Here is a 22,905-nt window from a genome sequence, read left to right on the forward strand (position 1 = left end):
GAACTCTGGAAAATGTGAGGTATGAAATCACATGGATTGGAAAATGAAATTCATGAATTCATGAAATTACAGAATTGGAGAATATGTAGTTGCTGAATCTTTAGCATAACGTGAACTTTCTCCCATAAATTTCTCAGGCATTGATATTTAAAACAGGTGAAAATCAATCCTAGAAGCTCAAAATTTCTCGCTCTTAATTACAGAGGAAAATCTATTCAGTCATGTTTTGTGTGATTTAGTTTGTATGTTCTCCTTCTGAGTTCCTTCTCCAGCTGTATTTGGTATCTATTAGTAGAAATTTGGTGAAACTGAATTTTCTGTTTTAAAGAAAAATTCAGGAAAATAGTGTTTTTGGACTCTGTACAAACATTATAAGTCAGAAGATGATGGACCTATCCCTTTTTCAGTTTTCAAGTGCATATTTTAATATATACTTCTTTCTTCTATTTCTGTTACTTTACAAGAAAGTGCAGTATTCTTTGGACCTTTCTTTCTTTATTCACCACTCTTTCACCACTGTTACAGCTGTGACTATAAAGTTTCCCTTCTTAGGGCTCTGATGCTGCTTCATGCTCTTCTGTCCTTGGCAAACAGCTAAAAGATGCTCTGTTTATCCTCTCTTAGGAGCAAGAACAGTAGTTCTGGAGCAGTTAAGTAAGGTGCAGGGAAAAAGCGTTTCTTACAGCTGAATCATCCTTTTTGGAAGAAATCGTTGCAATTGGAGACTCATTCTCTAAGGCCATGAATATTATTACTCATGATGAAAAAATGGGATAAGGGGTGGGGAACGGTGTTCCACTTATCATATCCAGTCGTAAATGATCTTTTGTATGTTTATTTGTTCCCAGGCTGAAGAAGCTGCTAAAAAAAAAAACTGCTGCTTTGGAACGGTTGACACATGGTTGCTATATAGGCTGACTAAAGGTGAATGTTAGAGTGGCTCTAAAATGTGAACAAAACATACTGGAATCTAAGCAATCATGTTTATTACATATCATTGTTATTTCCTAGAATTCAAATACATTTTGACAGTTTTGCTTTTGTTGTAATCGATGAATGTTGTGGGAAGTTTACTGTATAAAAATATTTCCAAATTAATTATTCTTTGGTCCTGTCTGGAAGGGTGGTCAGGAATGGAAAGCATTATTCAATATGATCACCTCTTAAACATTTAACATTTAAAGGAGGAGACAGGAACTAATTAATTAGCCTTGATTAAAGAAAGATATCTGTGAATGCAGAAGAATGAAGACTTGTCTATAATTGGTTACCCAAAGGGGAGGCAATTTTCAGAAACTAAACTAAGAGGCAAGATATTACCAGTGGAGTCTGAAGGAGTTAGGCCTGCGTAGTTTACCATCAAATGTTAGGCTTTAGGCGGCAGAAACACGTATACAGAGTCATGGAAAATCTTAAGTTAGGCAGGACCTCTGGAGGTCATCCAGTCCAACTTCCTGCTCAAAACAGGGCTGTCTTCAAAGTTAGGTCAGGTTGCTCAGGGCCTTGTCCTGTCTAGCTTCGATTATGTCCAGGGATGGAAATTCCATAACCTTTTTGGGTACCTGTCCAGGTGCTTAACAACACACATTGTGAAATTTCTTTTCTTACATCCAGCTGGAATTTCACTTGTTGCAGCTTGTGATTGTTGCCTTTTGTCCTTTCACTGCGTGCATCTGAGAGGAGTCTGACTCTGTTGTATTTAAAGCCACCCATTAGGCAGCTGAAGACAGCAGTTAGTTCCCCTACTTCCACCCCTTTAGCCTTTTCTTCTCCAGGCTGAACAAACCCAGCTCCCCCAGCCTTTCCAGGTACATCTTCATGATCCAGCCCCCCAGCCATCTGAGATTTTTAAATCATTAGGTCCTTCTTGTCACAGATAGCCTGATGGGAAAGCTGCAAGTGTCTGAACTTGGCTGCATCTGCGGTGCATGAACAGTGGATGTTCGGGATATTGTAGAATCCTGTCACAAATATGGAAGAATTACAGGGTCCTGTCCCAGAATAAGCAACTGTGTGAGGGCTAATGCCTGAGCAATTGTTTAGGTTATAATAGACATCGATGCAATCAGTGTTCTTAATGTTGTCAGGAGTATCGGCTCTCTTCTGGGCAGCTTCATATGAGCAAAATAAGGTAATTATACATGCACATTTAAGGAGAGGGAGGTAAACTTTCTGTTTGTGCGTATATGGCATCATTGTGACTTTATGCCTGTAGAAATTGAGTTTATATTTAATGAGAACCATTGAGATGTTTACAAAAAAAGAATGTTTCAAATGACTGTTAAATATTTAGGCATGTAACATCTTACTTTGTTCCTTTTTTATTGTAGGTTCTGTATATGCTACAGATTACTCAAATGCCAGTTCTACAGGGGTTTTTGAACCCTTTTCGGTATGTGTTCAGAAAAAAATGTTGTTGTTATTTTTTGTGCTTCAGAGAGGATCACTGACATTTTTATTTTTTCCATATTATTTCAGAAAAGTTGGAACCCCACTTTGTCTAGGTTACTTTCCATACCAATGTCTATTTATCCTCCAGTGAAAGACACAAGGTAACTATGAAGGCATGTTCAAAAGAATATGATACCTACTAAATTCACTGGCTTTACTTTGTTGGTGCAGATTATGTAGTGTTTTTCTAATGTATAAATACACCAAAATAATTTAAATTATTATATGCAGCTGTAGCTTTTTGATACTACAAAATACTACTACATTCAAATCTTCATTTTTACTAACAGTATTTCTTAAAGTGATGGTTTTAATGTTCTCTCTAAAAATAAATCAGTAGCTTCACCTTCCACATATGATGCAGACTCAGTCCTTATATCTTCAGGCTTTTGGTTTCACAAAAGAGTCAATTTAATGTTGTGATGGTTCTCCATAACATTTGTTTTAAGCTTCAACTTTGGATCATCTGACTCTGAAATATTTGGGGTACCTATTCCAATACTGGCATTGGTGAGTGAAAAGTTTTCTTATTTAAATCTATGTTTCTGTACCTATATTCTTTTTATCTAGCTCTGATTTAATAAGTGCTTTAGTAAGTGTTCTCTGCTTTTTCTGCATGACTTAACTACAGTAGAATTGCCTGTTGAACTTTGCTCTAAAAGCTCATTTTACAGCTTAGGGAAAGGAGTAGAGAAAAGAACAGAATGAAGAGAGATCTTTAGAGTTTAAAGTCCATAAAGGTAAGATGACTATATGATTAAGTACTGAACATAGGACTTAACAGAGCTGCGTTCTACTCAAAACTCTGACGCTAGCTTTCTCTTTGGCTTTAAATCAGTTGTTCTAGGAACAGTTTTGCAGTGGGATCTGTTCTGGCTTCACTTCAGTAGGGCCCTACACAGGTTTAAGAGTATTTGCTAATAGATCTTCTTGTAGTCTTTTCCTTTGTCTTTTTTCTTTAAAATACATTGAGAATAATTTTTTCTTGTCTCAGTAGTTATGATTTGGATGAGGAAAGCTCATTATTTTTATGATATGATAGCTTGTAGGAAAATCTGTTCAAACTGAGCTAAATGGAAAAAATGTCATCTATCACATGTAATGTGAATTTCTCCTACTATTTTAGAAGAATTGCAAATTCAATTTATCTATATATTTCACTAAGAAGCAAACAGCAGCAAATATATTTAATAGTCATTGTCTTTGTTAGAAATGCGAGCGTGGAATAGTTTGCTGCAAGAGTAGCAGCAGGGAAAAAGGAAGTTGAGACCTCTAAACTTCAACTTTGTATTTGGGGGAAGAGGAATTCAAGCCAACTGACTGTTTTCTGCTTCCTGAGATTGAGAAATCCCCATTTATCCTTCTTGTCAAATGCTAACATCAAATGCTTCATTTTGTTTCTGTAAGACATTTTTCAGTGCTGCAAGTAATATTTTTAAAATTCATACAGAGTCTAAACCTCATATGAATCAATTCTGGTGATTGTGACTGTTAGAAGGGCTTACAAATACCTAAGAAGTTGGATAGCAGTCCTTTCTTAATGCTCAATTCGTTTCTGAATGTTTTTTTATATTCAGAACTCTGAAACAATTACATTGATGTTTTAAAATCCAGCAGCTCTGTAGGTTTGTCATTAACATGGTAGTATTTTTGTTTGTTTGTATGGCAGGTAGCTGACCAGCAGGCAGCCGTGTTTGGAGAATGCTGCTTTCACCCTGGAGATGTTAAACTGACTATGGGAACAGGTGCTTTCTGGAATGTCAATACAGGCAGAAATCTCCTTCCATCATGGAGAGGTAAGCTGGTTTGGGGTTTAGAATATTTTGTGTGACTTTACAGCTCTTAATGATGAGGTTACAAAAAGGGATGAAATACAGTTATGCTTTTCCTTATGTCTTTAACTGTAGAAAGATAGCTTGAAAACATTCTCAGAACAGAAGACTGTGGAAATTTTTAATAAGAAGTGTAAATTTTGGTTATCCTGAAATATACTTCTCAAGAAGAGAATTTGAATAGCATCACTAACAGTTGTGTCAGCTGTCTGCATCCTTCCTTGTTTTTGTTTTTTGTTTTCTTTTTTTCTCCTCATTTCTTTATAGCAGTATTATACAGTACAGGAATGGAGAAAAAGGGGTTTGGTCCTCTGTCTTCTCACATCAAAATATTCCAGTGGATGTTTGTAAGTTCCACTTCTTGAGCTCTTATGTTTGGAGTACCTGTGGTGAGATATGCAGGATGAACAGTTATTTTTCCTTTAAAATGCTAGAAATGGGCTCCCCACTCTTTCTAGTGTGCTAAAATTTTGTGGTTATGAACATTTGTGGTCTGTCAAGCTTGTTCATTTGTTGTAGGTGGCTATTTATCAAGAGAGCAACAGCTCATGCTGAATTACATTTGCCTGCCCATTCTGTCTCTCACTGTCTGTCATATTTTTAAACAGCTATTGATTTCTAGAAGCCTACAGTTTAAAATGGGGTGGAGACTGGTGCTCAGGAGACTTTTATCAGCTAGAGTCAGAAGGAACCTGGCAAATAGTTGAGATTTATCAAAACTGAGTAGCACTGACTTTTATTTTGTTATGAATTCAAGTGCTTTTTAGGCTAATTAATGATATCATGATGATGATATTTCTACTTACGAATTCAACTTTATGTAGACCACAGAAATATAATAGAAAAACATATGGTAGGGTTTTTCCATTTTGTTTTGTCTCAGGAAAACCTTTGGCTATTGTGATCTGCTGGGAGTTTGTTGTTTGCGTTAAAAATATTTTCCCTCTGTTTTGTGGCTGTCACATAGCATATGGAAAAGGTTAATAGGACAAGGTAGGCACTTAGTTTTTTCAGTGCCCTGAGCATAAAATGTAATCTGTGTTCTATCTTTAAAGTTGACATATGTATTTAAGACTGCAAGATGAATCCCTACAGAATCCTCCTGCAAGCTTTTCATTAGCTGCTGTTCTAATTTCTGAATTACATGTAATTGGTATATGTGATAGTTTAAAAAAAAAAAAAAAAGTTCCTCAAGTAATAATGTTTTTCACAATTCAGTGATGGCAGCATGAGGTACAGATTTAAAATCTACCTCTCCAGCAGTCTGATAGTTTTTATTAACTGTGGTCATGCCAAGTGCCTTCTCTCCTTATGTAACTAATGTGTCAGTATATTGATCAGTTCCATAGAGGTAGATTACATACTACACTGTTAGAGACATCGGTGTGAGCATCTTCAGGAAGGCCAGCTAATAGACTTGTCTGTCCTGATTAGCTGTTCTTCTCCAGCACTCCTGTCTCAATGGATTCTTGGGTCCTGCTTCTTCATAGCTTTATCTTCAACAGAAAATAAAGATTATAAGGAGACCTACACAAATGATCAGGAGAGATGTATATCACTTTTTCTAATCAAGAGTCAAATCTATATAGGCACTGCTGATTATTTTTGCTGGTAAGCAGCAGAATGACTTCAGCACTAACCAAGCTTCTGAAAGTGCACCAGTGCTACTGTGCCACTCATTTGGAGATAGGCAAGCAAACTAAAGATGGGAGACATATATCAGCAAAATCTCTTTGCGAAAATTCCTGGAGTGCAGTAATACATGTCTCTTGTGGCCTGGGAGTATAAGGATACCAGTGTTGGCCCTATTCACCCTTTAGGAGAGAGAAAAACCCTTAAGTCCCAAATTTTTCAGTCCCCAACACTTAAGTTATTTTCTTCTCTGCTACATATATACCAGATAGAAATAAAGCAAGGAATGGATATGCATGATACAGGTCAACTTCTAGTTTCTTCCCTTTTTCCTAAATGAAACAATTAAACCATGGTCAACAAGCTGAGAGCTTTTCAAGATTTAATAAGGAGGGAACAGTTACATCTCTAGGACTCAGATGCTTTTACTGTGCTTCTACAGCTTTACAAAGAACAAACAAACAAAATCTTTGTGATGATGGAGATATGACATAATAACAGTGCCTTAGGGTACTAAGCAAGGAGCAGAGAGAATCCCTAGATCCTTGTGATGCTTTTCTGGTCCTGTCCTCACTGGGACTCAGTTAGCTTTATTGGATTACCCATGATCTCTGAGTCCTGAACAGGGTCAGTTAAGGTCTGGATGCTCTTTTTACTCCAAGTTGGGCTTGAAAGACAGTTGTGCTACATCTGCCTTGTGGGGGCTTTATTGCAGTCACCACCTGAAGAAACAATTTGCCAAGCTGCAGACCTGGGAAAATGTCCACTGGTAACTACATACTAAGTCCTTTTGCTTTAGCATTAGGCAGTTGTTTTCTGTCGTACCTAACCATACTGCTAATATACTGTGAAAGGATTATTTAACAAAGGTATCCTTTTCAGTTTGGCAGGTGACTGAAGATTTTGAATTTTTGAAGCTATGCCTATTGCAAAGTAAAGCTGAGATACTCTGCAGGGGCTTGTGTTCTGTGTTGTTACTACTTCTGACTTACTGTCAAGCAGGTTGTTTGTGTTCACATTGACTGTTGAAGTAATAAGTCTTGATTTGTTTACTTAGTTTTAAGGTTTTAACACTTCCCTAGGGAGGAAAAAAAGTAAATTATTTGGTTTATCCTCATTATTGGCTGTTTGTTTCTAAATGTGATAGTACTTTCCAGCAGACAACTCTTTGGAAGATGCTGTAGTATAGTTTCAAATAAACTAACAGTTTGGTCTCTGTATTTCTACTTTACTTGGAGAAAAGGAGGAAAAAATACCTTCTTTTTCCAAAAGTGTTCCATTTTCCTGAACCACTGTTTATTGGAAATCAAAATACCTGCAGATCCCTTCCTGTAAACTGTGGAGGTGCTAATCTTTGAGACATGCTTTGTCTGCAGCTACCAAATTTTTTTAGTGAGTTTGGGGTTTTGTTTGTTATGTTTTTTATATTAGGCAAATATGTACGTAAAATGCTATAGTTAATGGCAGTAACCTTTGTGGGCACAGTGATAGACAAATCGTGAAACTTGTCATTTTCTTTTTTTGCTTTCTGTATGAGGAAGCACTGTATATTCAAAAATGAATTTAGAAAGTATATCACAGTTTCATCCTCTTCTATGAATGGGATCTATGTTATAAGTTTGTGTTGCTTTTCCTTTGTTTTTATGTCTGTTTTAGTTTGTTTCCCATCTGGAAGCCCAACCCTCATGTTTTATGTTTTGGGGAAGAAAATTCAGACTTGGAAACCATTGGGGAAAACTAGGTAGATTTAAAAAAGATAGGATAACATTGATATTATTTTCAAAGCATATATGCAATTTCTTATTTAATTTGTGAAAAAAGTTTACATTTGAAAATTTAAGTGCCAATAGCTCTTCTATTTAGCTGAAATACTTTTTTTTTGTAATTGGATAGTGATTTTTAGCTCAGTTTTGGCTTAATAAATGAATGTTCAAGTCTTTTTCACTTCTGTCATTTACATTTTAAACAAAAAGTTTAACCTGTATTAGTGATATTTTAGTTTGAATTTTGTAAAGGAAGTCAGCAAAAACTACATTATTATTTGTTGGGTTTATTGTCGGGTGTGTTTGCATATGTTTTCCTGGAAGCATTTAACTTAGTTAGGTGTTCTGTTTTGTTTCATGGAAAATAATTAAGGCTTGTATCCGCTGATTGGTTGGAAGATTGGGGAAGAAGTTGTTTATTTAACTGAAGGCTCTATATCAGACGTTGGCACTGCCATAAAATGGGCACAGGAAATAAGTAAGTACTTTTTAAATTTTATAGCAGGGTAAAATACATTATTTTTAAGAAACTGCTTTAGAGGGCTGTAGTCATGATATTGGGCTTGGTTTTCTTGTCTGCGATTGAAGAAACTAACCTATGTGTTTTGGACACTGGAAAATCCACAATCTCAGTAGTAGGTTCTGTGCTGAGAGCATTTACTGTAGGTGTTACTGTAAGTTTTCTTTATTTGAAAACTGAAACTGATTAACTGATGAAGTAGAATTGACTTCTCTTCTCCTAAAATGCCTTAGGTTGGCTTGTACACAGTTAATGTCTTGGCTTTGCGTAATTATCTCTTCTTCATACTCTGTCTCTCACTCCCTCCTACATATGTAGGCTTTTATTTTCCTGAAATATTTTACTCTTTGCTTGCGTTATCTTGAATGTGACAAACTTGAATAGAAGTTGTGTAAAGGAGACTGGTATAAGAGAGACTTGTCTGAAGTTAGTAGATGTGCTGTTTTATGTTATTTGTACTTGAATTTTTAGTTGAGAAGAAGCACGGAAACCGAAATCCAGGTAGCATGACTGTAAATGCTATATTCCACAAGCATTTGTCTTAAGGCTTTCCTTGTTACAGTTCATCTTCTATTGGGTGAGATTTAGATTAAAGCTGATTACTGATAGAGAATGCTTTTGAGAGAACAGTAGCTATACATCTCAAGAATTAACATTTTTGATTTATATGAACATGATTTAAAGAACTTTGCTTTTAGGAGTAACCTTGTGTGCATTGCTTCACATGGAAGTAGTATGCCTTTTGGCTGTAGTTATTCTATCATGAAAAGATTTGCATAGCAATTAAGACTAAGAAAAGTGTCAGCACTCTAGTGTTTGATATTCAGAACTGCTGATATTTTTTTTTTTTTTATATAAGACAACTTTTCTCAGTGCTCTGATAATCTGCTTACTTGGTTTGCTTGGAAATTTAGTATGTCTTACTGAGATGCAAAGAAGGAATTAGTCTTCCAAATTTTGGAATATCTGCACAAGATTTTCCTGAAGCACAGCTCATCCCAAAATCCCACATGTGTGTGCATAATTACACAAGTATATGCCTTAGGGATTAAATATGGCTCAGGTTGATCCTCAAGTCTTCATCATTCGGCTGAACCTAAAGAGTAACAACCACTAGTTTTTTGAGGAAAGTACTCAGTTCAACACACATTTCACTTCTACAGATACAAGGTATCAGTTCTGCATGTATAAGTTTGCTAGCTAAAATTCACATGGCTATTATTGTCATATCCAGGTCAAGTGGTATGAAAGGATTTTTAGCCAGCCAGTACTAAATATAGAAGCGAACTACTGTTACTACCATGGGCAAAAATTTTGGAAGTTGCAGAGGGAGGAAGAAAAGTAGGCATATTGCTATAAACTGTCTAATAAGCAAGATCTTTATTTTCTGGAAATATGATTGCAGAGAAGGTGAATTTTCACAGCGTTCTTAAAAAAAAAAAAAAAAAAAAAAAAAAAGTATCTATAGGAATGCTAACTGGAAGGACCAGTATGGGATAGAAAATGATATCACATACAGAAATTTTTGTGAGCTTTGCAGCTAAAGAGAAGGGTAAAACTTTTGCTCTACAGAAGTGATTGGGCAGGAAGCTAAGGTAAGCTGATGGCCTCAGAACAGAGTTTTCATTAAAGAGGATGAGGCTGCACATGGGTGAAGGTGAGATATGTAACAGGAGCAAACTGCAGCAGGGCGAACTTAGCTTAATGGGCTGCTTCTAGCGGGATCAGATCACTTGCGTTTAAAGGTTTCGAAAAAAGTGATATGTAAAGTTGCAAGGTGAAGTTCATCTTACTTTTTTTTTCACTCTCTCTTCTGCCATAATGGTACTATATCGTTCAATAATAGCAACTAGAACAAAAAGGAAGAGATGTGGTTTAGGTGTATTAGTCCTAGCCCCGTAGACCGCAAAGCGTTCAAACAAATTTATTAATGATACAGGAGTAAATTGAAACTCCTGTTAAATTACCCAGATAGTTTTTCTGAGGGTAAATTGAGCTAGATTAACCTGTTTTTGATAGGAGAATTTACTTGTTAGACAAGAAAAAGCAACAGACTTCATTTATCTGGCCTTCTGTAAGACATGCTATGTGGCCATATAAGGAAATAATTAATTTAACTGTAGAAGATGGATGTACATATGAGAATTGCCTCTGGGTGAAGAACGAGCTAAAGAGGGAATGTCTATAGATAGTTTTGAAGGGAGCGGCATCAGGTTGGAAGATGAATGAAAGTAATGTATATCAAAGAGTTGTTATTAGGACCTGCCTTATTTGTACTTCGATGTCAGTCATTTGTAAAAATATTAAGTCTACTGATAAAACATGGTTGGTAAGAAGAACTTTGTCTGTAGTCTTTTGGTGCTTGGGCTGACAACAGCATCCTGGGAGAAAAAATGTGTTATGTTTTTGCAGCATCTGGGTTTTTAATATATTTATTGAGTGCTGTTATTAGCCTTCTTGATTCCCATTTGTATCTGTTTGTCTGGAAAACTAATGGCCCTCTTGTAGGATGTGAAGATTAAAAGGCTATAGCATAAAAGACGTGAGAGTGTTTTTTTGAATTTAGTCTATGTCTAAATAGGATTTTTTTTTTTTTTTTATGTGACTGATGGAAATGAACTACAGGAAGAATGTTGGTTTCCCTTAGAATGTGTTGGCTTTAGAAATGCTACAAAAAAAAATAGTCTAACTCTAGATTTTGTCTCTTAATAATTTATAAAGAAATCAAAGTAAACAGTAAAAGCATATGACCTATGCATCTTTACAGATCTTTTCACCAATGTAGATGAAACAGCAAAAATGGCACGGAGTATTGTTGATTCTCAAGGCGTTTGTTTTGTTCCAGGTTTTCAGGTAAAATTGTTATTCTTACCACAATTAAGAATATATTCTTAATAACCCGATTAAAAGTATAACTTACCCCCTTTACATATAGTAATTTGCATCTTATCACCATGCATTGTATCACCTGTGTTCTGCTCAGGATCTTAGGCTGTGACCCTCACCACAACCTATGCAGATTACTGTGGTATCAGAATGCTTAAAACTTCCCACCCCAAGAAAAAAGCCTGTGAAGTGGGAAAATTAGTTCCATTTTGCAGATGGAGAACTGAGGGACAGATGAACCAAGTGACATCCCCACAGTAACACAGGCAACATCTACAGAAAGAGAAAACAAACCCATAGCTTTGTCTCATGCAGAGCCATCATTGAGATAATGCTTCCTAAGCACTGCACTAAAATAATCTATTTTATTCTGCCTCTTTTCAAGATTTAGGTTGCAATTCAGCAGAGTGCTTAAATATGAGTAAGACTGCTTTTCAGAACACCGGATTTTAATCTGAATTATATATTCCTCTGTTTTACTACTTTACTACAACTAGCTTTGTTGCTATTTTTACTGACCACAGTGAATATAATAAGGAGTTCCTGGTGTTTGTTATCCATTTTGCTCCCCTGTATTTCCCAGTAGCTTCCTTGTAACTTCCTCTTTATTTGAGGGACTTCCTGCAATTACTTTGTTCCCGTTGGGTCCCAAGCTCTGGGTGCTTTCTCTTTACTTTCTGTTTAGGCTGGAGACTGTGTATCCTCATGCCTGTCCCTCCCTTCTCTGATTCATGATCCCTCTCAAGTTTGGTTACGGAGCTGAGTTACCGTCCCTGTGCAGAGGCAGCAAAGGGTGACATTGATGCTGCAGTTCAGTCTAGCATATTAGTTTAGAATGGAATTGATGGGAATTTCAGTTAATACATTAAATAACAAGTTGTGATAGCTGAGGAGTTGACATACTGCCTATTCAGCTACAGAGTAGTTGCTTCCCTTATAGGTTTTTCAGTTGGTAGTAATAATAGTTAGTGATTTGTCACCACAAAATATGGCAGAATTGCAAGTCACAGCCGTTAGACAAACCTTCCTACAGAATGGAAATAAACAGGTTTTTCTAATGCAGCTGTTGCTAGTCTAGGTATTGTGCAGAGCTCCAAAAGTTTTTCATCTAGTTGCACTACTTCCCTAAGCAATGTGAGATAATCTGACTGAGAACACACTTTCATCAGCATAGCTTCTTTTTATGTTGTGGGTTTGCCAGCATGATAGTATCAATTTATCTTCGCAAAATACTGTTTTTTACATTCCTAATCAGTGTGGCTGTTTGGGAGAAATTTTTTTTTGTAGAACCTGGTGTGTAAGTTGTCATTTGGGATATTAGTATTATGAACTTTATTGAACAGATGGACCAGGCAGGAAGAAGGGAAGGCTATTTATGTGCTGGAACAGGGTGTTAATGCCTGCCATCAGTTGTTCTTTGATGTATAGGCAAGTAATGTTTGTTTGAACCAGTCAGTTGTTACTGTGTTCTCCAAGTAGGTAAAGAAACAGCATTAAGTTGAGCATAGGTGGGTTTTTTTTCTTCCCTCAAAAATCACCACCTTCTATTTTCTCTTAGAAGTCTAAGATAGCAATTCATTAGTTTGAACATATACATTATGAATATATTTTGAAGTTACATGGAATGTTTTTGTCATCTCATCTTTTTGTGTAGCTTTTGATTTATTTTTTTTCCATTGGTCTGCCATGCTTGATTTGATCATTCCGAGGACTAGGGTGGTGGGCTTTTTTGGTCAGTTGGTTGAGGTTTTTGGGGGGGTTTTGGGGTTTTTTTTTTAAAGGGACTTAACATTACCTGATATTAATGGAAGAAGGCACAGGAAAGTTGCATTTTCTCTACAGAGAGCCCAGCTACCTTGTCTCAAACAGCTGCCTTATTCGTTAATTTTATTTTTATAGAGACAATGCTTGGTTAAGCTAAGATTCTTCTATGCAGTGTTTATACTGTGATTAATTGTGCCGTGAAAAAGCAAGTGTCGAACCACACCAAATTCCTGTATTTGTAGACAGGAATCCTGACATAGACAAATGCTTGTCTGAATCTTCTCTGAATCTCTAATTCAATTAATATTCAGTCCAGAGATGTTGGTAAGGCCTCTTTTTCTTTGGCTTTTTTTTTTCCTGCTTTCTTGATAATCTGTCTCCAGAACAAAGCCCAACTGACTTCTCAGTAAACATTGACTGAGTCTTTTTACTGAATTCTAATAAGCCCAATACAAATGTAGGAACTGTACTTAGGAAAAACTCTGTGAAAGGATTTCTCTTTCATTTTGATACCTAGTAACCAATAATAGGATCCACCAAAGTGCATTTCTTTGCCTTTTAAAAGCCCTTCTTATCCTGATGGGACTTGCACAGCAAATTGACTCACTATAGCAGTATCTGGATCAGTTTAGATGTCGATTAAATGGTATGAAAAGGGACATGAACAGAGTTGAATACTTCTAGAACTGTAACATGTCTGTTCTACTTCACTAGCTAGATTCTAACGCGAGTTTGATTATATTGTATGTTTCTTAGACCTCAAAATGACAGTGGTTAGAATTTTTATGAAGTCCATGTGTTCATTTGCTACACAGAGTAAAATGTTCTCTACTAATCCATACCAAGGTAATAAAAATGTGTTTGTTTCTTACTGAATTATACTGCTGTGATTCAGTACACTGAGAGGAGCATCATTATGGAAATACGTATGAAACTGAGTATGTGCATTAATCTTTTTTTTCTCTTACTCATTCTTCTAGAAACAAGGCTTTCCAGGCTTAATTTGCTGTGATGGATAGTAGCAGCAAAAACTTAACAGCTTTTTGTTGGGTAGCATGCATGTATATGCACAAATTCACACACAGGCATGCTTCTCTTTTTTTTTTTTTTTTTTTTGAGGGCTGTGCTGCTTTCAAGATACACACCGTCATCTAGAGTATGGTTCCATGCTTTTTGATGTATTATCTTGGATATGAAAATCTGTAAACTTGGGAACAATGGATCCTTATTATGCTACTGGGTTGGACAAATGGTCCCACTCTTAGAATGGAAAGAGTACTTGTACATGGAAAAAATAGATTGCTTTCTTTGAATTGAAATGCAGAAGTTGCTTTGATTTAGATGCTTTTATAAAATACCAGTTTTCCTTCTGATCACTGGCTCCCCCCTGGTTTTTTGGTAGTTGCTGAGCATGATCATAGACTATGTAAGGAGAAGTGATCTTTCATCACTTTCCATTACTGGGCCGCTGCATATATACCTATCCATACATATTTATTTTTACATATGTTAGCATTTTCTTTATTTATTTAATTAGTGTGTGTATGTGTGTTTTACACGCGTGAAATTCGAACTTCTGGGAAGTGTCATCGTAAGTGATATCTAACAGAATGCAACTAGAGGAGTTTGTTTCTATTAAAAAAAAAAATACCTAATGTGTGTGTGTGGGGGGGGGGGGTTTAATGTTGTCACAAACCAGTTATGAACCAGCAAACTAACATTTTGTCATGAAGTTGACCAAAGAAGTGGAGGAGGAATAGAGAGGAGATTCCTAAATCTGTCCTCCAGTTCTCCTACAAAAGAAAAGACAACTTAGTGATCATTAGAATTTTAGTCAGAATCTGTTACGTTGTTGTCATTGAAAACAGACTGTAGTATAAATTCATAAAAATAATTACTAGCCTTTTCCATGCTGTTTTAAAAACTCGGTCCATCTTTCTTTCAGCAGTTCCAGAAGTTGAAAAAGTTAAGTCTTGCTAGAGAACAGCAATATCAGCGTGCCCTGCCACTTTAAGTGTATGCTGTATTTTTTTAAAGAGAAGTCCTATAGATTCATTTTTTTTAGTATATAGAATTCAGAAGAAGTCACTTTCAAGAAACCTTTTGCTGTTGAAAGAAACTATTTGAACTGTTCACTGAGTAGCTAAAATAACACTATATACTGCTTACGTATTGTTTTCAATTTTCTTCTTTCACTATGCTGCCTGTATTTGTCGTAAGTTATTCTTTTCCTTACTATTTGACTCTTTTCTCAAAAGCCATCAAATATAACTCACTGAACTCATTCTGAAATCTTTTCTGTAGGTTTCTGTGAATGACCCACATCTGTGTGCCTCTTTCATGGGGCTGAAACCTTCCACTACCAGAAGCCATCTTGTACGTGCTATATTGGAATCTGTAGCTTTCAGGTACAGCTTGCTCGCTTTGTTCATATTTTCTCATATTCATTACTTATGTTGATCAGCTGTGTCAAATGGACACGTGGAATTTGGCAACTTGTAAAATATTATTTGTAATAGTGCATTATAGTAACATTGACAGGGGGTTTTGGCTTCTTCCCTTATTTTCTCCTTTAAACATTACAAATAAACTAGTGTATATTTATTAATTCAGAGTTTTTGTTATTAAGTAATAGTTTAAAGAGCCTTAAATTACATTGTTTTTGGCATGTTCTAAACAGTGTTCTCTGTTTAAAGTTAGTCCTTGTTCTCCTACAATGTTTTGGTAGAAAGAAAGCCTCTGTAGCCCACCTCAGCTGTGTTACGTTATCCTTGAAGCTGGAAATCAGATCTTTGGCTAAAGTTTGTATCCTTCAGCTTTTATAAAACATAGTAATAGGCATCTTAAACATCTTTAAAGATGTGGATGGAAAACAACTTCCAGATCTAACTGTCAAGGTTAAACACATTCCTGCTAGTCACTGAGGTTATCACATCAGTAACTAACTGTGAAATAGATTGGTTCTGCCTTGCAAACTCAGCCAGCTTGCCTGGAACTGAAAATGAATATAGTTTGAGCCTGGCTCGCTCTGTAGTGTGGCCAATTAGGGAACACTCATATCCCTTCCCTCTAGTCACTAGCTCTGCTTTGGGCATAATAACCTCCAGCAAAGAGGCAAGAAATGATGTCTTGAGGAAGGTAAAATTCTAACTTGCTGCAACTGTTTCTAAAGCAGTTTTTTTTTCACTGTAAGAGAAACATCTGACGCTGATGGAGTGTGGAACTGAACTGGAGCACGAGTGTCTTAAAAACAGAGATGCTGAGTATCTCATCTCATCCAAAGACCTGAACAGAAAAAGGCTAAAACCCTTTGGCTTTAGATTTTCCACCATTAAGTGGAGTGGTTTCAGAACAAATCAAACTTACAGCCGTGAGATTTTCCCTTCAAAAGACAGCTGGAGAAACTCTGAATAACGTTTCTGTGACTTACTTTCCTCACTTGAAACCACTTGTTACATCAACCATAGTATCTTGTCTGTGAAGATCTGTGATCTATTTCAGATGGGAGTAATATACCTTCTATAGTGACTTGCTATAGAATGCGATTTAGCCATACTTGTGCCTTCCTAATGGTGTATAGCAGAGGACAGTTTCAGCCTTTTGATTTTTTTAACTTACCCATTCTGGAAATTTGTTAGCTATTGCATTAGTTCTGACAAAACTGAGGTATTTTTTGCCTTGTACTTTATTTTCTGATTGTGTAAATACTGGAAACACTTTATGTGGTATATAATGTTTAATTGAACTAAATATTTTTTTTAAAGAAACAAACAGCTTTATGATATCATTGTGAAAAGGGTACACATTCCTCTTCGAACTATTCGGTAAGTTCCATGTAAGTTGCAAGTTTGACACATCAGAGTTTTAGTTAAACAGATGCGAACTTGATTGTTCATTTTCTTATATTGTAACCACTGAGAAATAGATGATTGACTATCAGGTCAAATGTTAATATAATTTTAAAAGTGACAGTAGAGGCTATCTGCAAAAGGGTCAGTTATTAATTAAATCATTGGCATTGATGGTTGTCAGTAGGTGAGTAAAGACTTACCCTGATTTAAAAAATTGAGAGCAAACTTATGTTTTTATGTAGCATTAGGGTGCAGATAGTAATGCCTTTTGTGAAGGTCATTCTCCCCTTTCTTATAAAATCCTTTTACCCCTTTATACTGGATTTTTTTGTGCTGGATCTGTCACAGGTTGAATTTTTCTGAAGACTTCAATTAAAACTGGATCTATTTGTGAGAGTAAGTGGAAGGATATTCTGTTGTTAAGAATATGCTATACTTAAGTTTTTGGAGAAGAAGATTAAATTTCGTGGGGTACCCCTGATCTCTAATATATGCTTTTCACTGCCTCTTGGAAAAATTTAAAAATTTGGTCGAATTATATGTTGCTGAAAAACTAGCTTGCACATGTTTAGTGGAAATTTAGTTTGGTAACACCAGTCATTTCAGAGATTGTCTGTACCAGATGTGATCTATCTCTCTGATGCTGAGAAAGGCTCTCTAAAATTGCTCCTTCTGACAGCCAGGGGTCATCATGATTTCACAGACAAGAACTAAGAGGAGAGCATCATGTTCTTTATTCTGATACCCATGCAATGAAAGAAATAGACTGATAGGCATCTAGACAGTTGAGAAATGAGAATTTGGAGTGGTGGAAGAAAGGTGAAAGTACAAAGGTGGGAGGAGGTAAAAGTTTCTATATTCCATGACATACTGGGACACAGTAGGCAAAGATGAAGAAGCAGCCAGCTGTGGGGTCATAGTGAAGAGGAATAGAGATCGAAAGTATTGAGAATTTCTGATTCCTTAGGAAGCTTATTTTACTTAAAAAAGTGCATGTAGAACTTTAGAAATCAAATAGAGATTACAAAATGCAAAGTGTGCAAGTACCAGAAATAAGACAGCCTAGGGAAGCTTAGAATTCTGATCCCTTTTACATTGTAACGTAATTCTTAAATTGTGTGATCATACTCTGTTTTACTCCATATAAAATCACTGCTTCATGCAGTGACTATAATAGAGGTAACTAAGATCAGTAGCAATTTAGCATGTGGATTAAGCATCAGGGAAAAATGAGATATACTTCATGGCTTTTTCAGTAGTTTTGTAAATTGTTGTTCTGTTCTTTTGTCCCCACACTTTTCATATCTGTTTGTTCCCTCTGATTTTTGGTTTTATCCTCTCTTAATGTGTTCTTATCCTCTGTTGAATATGTCCCTTCCCTCTGTAGCTGTTGTCCTGTATCCTTTGTTTCTCCGCAGCCTCTGGTTTCTAGAAGCTCCTGTCTTTGTTTTCATTAGTTGTCTCCATCCCTATTACTTCTCTTGGCTTGTCTCAACACCAGCCAGGAAGGCACAGAGAAAGACCCCTGTTTTGGGGGGTTTTTTTTGTTTGTTTGTTTTGGTTTTTTTTTTTTTAGTCCCCATGTCCTGTGTTGTCACAGTCTGCTGTAGCCATTAAAGGATGATCCTTGTCGTTACTGGACTCCTGGAGTGTCAATATTTAGTTGTTCTGTGAAAATAGCACATTCCTAGCCTAATGGCACATAGGAACTTTGAGCTAGAGTATGTGCTCTACAGATTGAATCTCCAAAGTATGGAGCAACAAAGTTTAGCTAAATATAAAACTGAGTATTTGCAAATTCGTTCTTGTTTTTGTCTCTTGTAACTTGAATCAAGTAGATGTTTTATTTTTACAGAACAAGAAAAAGGCATGTCACTGGCATTAAGGAAGTGACTTTGCCGGATTAAGTTTCTATTCCAAAGTGTAGAGGAGATAACACTTCTTAACTGTATGTACAAAAAAAAAAAAAAAAAAAAAAAAAAATCTCTAATCAGGCAAATGTCTCCTGATTTCACTTTTAGAAACAGACAAACCATTTATGTAAGGATTTTCTGAGGCATACACATTGCATAGAAGATTTTGGCTGGCATATTTAAATTGGTGAAGTTTTCTAAGCAACAGAAGTCTTATTACACAACACTTACTGTAGTAATAAACTACAGATGTCTTTACTGTACCACGTTTGGTAGAAAACAGCTACATAACTGGGTAGTATTGGAGTCCAATGGTGTAGCCAACCAATATGTGACAATTCAAAGATCATTTTTTGTTGTAGCTATTTTTCAACTGCAGGAGGCATTAATTTGTGTCACTAGGAACTGTCCTTAGCTGATTAAAGATCAACATTGATAAGTTCTAGTTTTCTCTATTAAAAGGGTTTCAGATATGATGCAGTTAAGAAGGAAGTAAATAGAGGAAAGATAGATGAAAGCCTCATTCTCATCCTGCTGATAAAAGGGAAAGCAACTGTGAAGGCATTTTACTAGTTCAAAGATTTGCTAGTAATGGGAAAACCCTGATCTGAGAACACTTGGAAGGGTTTGTTTAATGTGGTGGTTTTGACTGTTGTCATGGTGATAAGCATATAGAAGTTCTGTTATAAACCCTAACATTTCAGTCAGCATGATGTATCTCAAAACTTCTGACAATGTCTTCCTCTTCCCCTCCCGCTCCTCCCCTTAAAGATGGTTTGGTTTTTTTTTTCCCCCTTGTGCTGGCCTCTAATTTTGCCCAAAAAATGGAAACACATTTGTGCATGAGTGATAGGAAGATTTATGCATAGGTGTGAAAACCAAAAAGCTGTTTTCTAAAACTTTATCAATAAGCATTTGAACTGAACCCATTTTTTACCTTTTCTTCCCCTCTCCCCACATAGAGCTGATGGCGGTGTCAGTAATAATAGCTTTGTCATGCAGATGACTTCTGATTTGATTAATAAGAAAATAGAAAAGCCTGTAATTGCAGATATGTCTAGCCTTGGAGCAGCTTTTCTAGCAGGTCTTGCATCAGGTATGTATACATTGTATACAACAGGGTTTTTTTTTTTTCAAAATGCAGATACATACATAACAAAAAATCAAGAAAAAAGTGCATAACTTCAAATAATCATAAAATCTCCCCAAAAGATTAGTTTTGCTATTTCTGAGGAAAATCAAGGTAAGTAGTGTTTACTTTCATGTGGTGCTTTTTACCCATATACTAGTATTTGATTGACCAAAGAAACAGAGTGTAGGGTAAAAAAAAGCCAAATAAAGGAACTTATTTACATTTTAACATAATATCCTGATTTGCTGAACAGTTGTATGCTTGTTAGTTCTACATAAATGAATAGTGACAGTGAGCTTAATGTGAAAAGTGCCTCCATATAGGTTTGCAAGATTAGTCTACGTTCAGAAGGATATACTGCCAGAGAAGGAAGAAGTGAATCCTACCTCTGCTTCCTCCCTCTTCCCTGACCGCCATGCTCTGTGTCCCTTTCTGTATTAGTACTGCTCAAAGCAGTGCATGGTGTGGATGGACGATGTGACAAGGAAGCTGCCATGCTTGTGTGCAGCTGTGTCATTCACATGGAAGCTGTGTCCTGTCATCTGTGAACTGAGTCCTCCTCCTTTTCACAGTTTTCACAGAAATGAGCACAATGGAAGTACAAAATGAATTATTGGCAGAAAAATATCCAGCTTCACTCATATAAAATTGATTTTTATAGTTAACCAGACTTAAAACTAAAAAAAAAAAAAATTGATTAGTCCATGGTTTTACTTAATAGTTTACTTAAACCATTACTCAATGGTTTACTTAATAGTTTGTAGATGGGTATTAACTTTATTGAATTGCTTTGATATGTACGTAACACAACTTCAAGATTCAGGTAAGACTTATCAAACAATTAAAACTGTAGGGAAGCTGTCCAGGATGTCCACTGCAGCCCAGGATAGACAGAATGTTCCAGTGGTCTAAATTAATCTGAATAGGTAACCCCAGCTGTTTTCTGTCATTTATCCATTTTTTTAAGGCAGTAGGAAAGTAACTAGCGCTAAATCTTGGTTTCTATGGCTCTTCTTACTTGAGAGGGACCTGTGGCTGAAAGCACACTGTTGATGAAACCTAAATGAACTTCAGTGTACCAGAGCTGTTCCTTGGAAATTATCCCGGTTAAGCAGATGTGCTGTTGTCAGGATTCCAAACAAGTGGATGCTATTGGAATGGAGTTTCACAATATAAAAAATATGCTTCCCTCTGAGAAATCTGTTGGTTGAATAAAGAAAAACTGTCATGATTTCTTACTTTGTTGCTGGTTTGGATCTCTTGGAGATAAATTAAAACAACTCAAAAATAACATGTTTGCAGTTGAGCTTGAGAATGAACTTTCTGTTTATAGGATTGTGGACTGACAAAGAACAACTAAAGAAGCTGAGGCGAATAGAAGCAGTTTTTGCGCCCCGGAAGGACTCAGAAGAATACAAAGTGGCTATGGATGTCTGGACACAAGTAATGCAACGCGCTCTGCACTGGTAGAAATGGACATTTCAATGATGGAAAAATCCAAGTGTTCAGATTAATATTTATTAAACCTTGAAGTTAACAGGACAATAAAAAATGAAATTTGCGATGGCGTGTATACATAAAGTTATACGGTACTTCAGTAACACCCCCACACACACTGCTAGATTACTTACCACTCTATAATGAAACCCCTGTATTGTCCTTATGACAGCTGTAGTCCAGCTGCAGCATTTGTGTCCCTTCAGTGACCTCCTTTGGGTGGCCCAGCTGTTTGAATCCTATAACCATGTACTAGAGATGGGGAGGTTTTTCCTATGATGGGTTTTCTACTGAGGAACTCACTTCCCTTCTCATCTTTAAAAGCTTTGATATGTTAATCATCAAGGAATGTCAAAAAGCACCTATACTTTTTAAGCATTTCTAAGAAAAGTAAAAGGAGGGCTTGTGGGGTTTTATTATTTTTGTGGTAGACTTGATTGTGTATAAAGATACCTTCCTGATAGGCGGTTGTCATGTTTTGGTTAACTTTATAAGGAAGCATTTGACCAAGCTGTGTGATGACATTCTTGTGAGGCCTAGGGATAAGCACTAAATTAAAATGAAATACAAAAAAAAAAAAGCTTTTTGTACTCTTTAAAACAAAAAAACAAAAACGCCCCAAACTTTGTTCCAGGATTTTTGTAGCTCACAATATCTATCTAGAATGTAGCTCAATTTTTTATTTTTATAAAAAGAAATAACGTATTGTTAATGCAAATATGTTAAAAGTAATTACGGGTACTTGTAATTTGTATAAATTGTAATATTAATATTTTCAAGCCCATCATTAATTTCTATTATTACTAGCTAAAACAGGGTCAATTTTATTTTTGAAGTTACTAGTTTCTTTTGTATTTTTTTAATAAATTATAAATAAATGTGTAGTTAATTATTCTTATGCATTTGTTTATCACTAATCTTAAATTAGTATAATTTGATCAGGAATGTGTTCAAATCCATTTCAAAAATGTAAAATTATTAAACATTTTCATTTCAGAATGATAGAGACAAGAAATGTTTATATGTTTAGTATTATCCAAGAGAGGCAGAAGAACTATCATCCACTTATTCATATTGTGCTGAAACATGGATGGTCAAATCATGTCCCATTCCCTTGGTTTCTTTCACAGTCACTTACCATGAATTGGAGTATCTACTCTAACTGCGTTCTTTTTCAAACTAGACTTTATCTAGATAGTCATCCTTAGCTTAATTCACCTTTTATTTTCTTCCTTATTTTTCTGTTACTTCATCTCCTTTTGCTTTTCCTCCAAAAATGAAAGTTTTATGAAATCACAGGCTCACTAATTTCAGAGTTCTAAAACCGTAGTACCCGCAGTCTGTACTATATCCTGGCACTCTCTTTTTTCTTCCCCCCTCTCCTGGTATCTTTCAAATTGATAGAGACCATGGGTCAGCATGGCAACCTGTAATGCAGTCTGCACTCTCAAGAGCATATACACCAGCTGCCCTTATCTCCTTGAAGAGACCTGCACTTTTGCCAAGCATGGAGTGTAGACAGGCCTTGGTTATGGAAGGAAAGAAAACTCTGCTCACAAGTACTTTTTTCCTCAAGATAATAGTTAAAGCATCATTAAACTGAGCCTTGCTGTGAGCTCCGTGTTGCTGGCCTAGCCTTACCACTCTTCTAAGACTGCAGGGAG

General features: G+C 36.1%; 1 protein-coding gene across 6 annotated transcripts in view; it reads left to right on the forward strand.

Moving 5' to 3' along the window:
- The window catches only part of GK5 (glycerol kinase 5), a 30,281-nt gene extending 8,142 nt beyond the window's left edge, over positions 1 to 22,139 (forward strand). For 2 of the 6 annotated variants that reach the window (XM_064516859.1, XM_026101684.2), the window contains exons 6-16: positions 849 to 924; positions 2,331 to 2,392; positions 2,479 to 2,552; positions 2,901 to 2,961; positions 4,121 to 4,247; positions 8,052 to 8,156; positions 10,966 to 11,051; positions 15,153 to 15,256; positions 16,613 to 16,672; positions 19,575 to 19,708; positions 21,078 to 22,139. In XM_064516859.1, coding sequence (XP_064372929.1) covers positions 849 to 924; positions 2,331 to 2,392; positions 2,479 to 2,552; positions 2,901 to 2,961; positions 4,121 to 4,247; positions 8,052 to 8,156; positions 10,966 to 11,051; positions 15,153 to 15,256; positions 16,613 to 16,672; positions 19,575 to 19,708; positions 21,078 to 21,214 — 1,026 coding nt within the window. In that variant the 3' untranslated portion in view covers positions 21,215 to 22,139. The other 4 variants (XM_064516860.1, XM_026101686.2, XM_064516861.1 and 1 more) reach the window with 4 other exon arrangements.
- Positions 22,140 to 22,905: the final 766 nt, after the last annotated feature.

This window comes from Dromaius novaehollandiae, chromosome 9 (assembly GCF_036370855.1).
Source record: "Dromaius novaehollandiae isolate bDroNov1 chromosome 9, bDroNov1.hap1, whole genome shotgun sequence".
In the NCBI taxonomy this organism is placed as follows: domain Eukaryota; kingdom Metazoa; phylum Chordata; class Aves; order Casuariiformes; family Dromaiidae; genus Dromaius; species Dromaius novaehollandiae.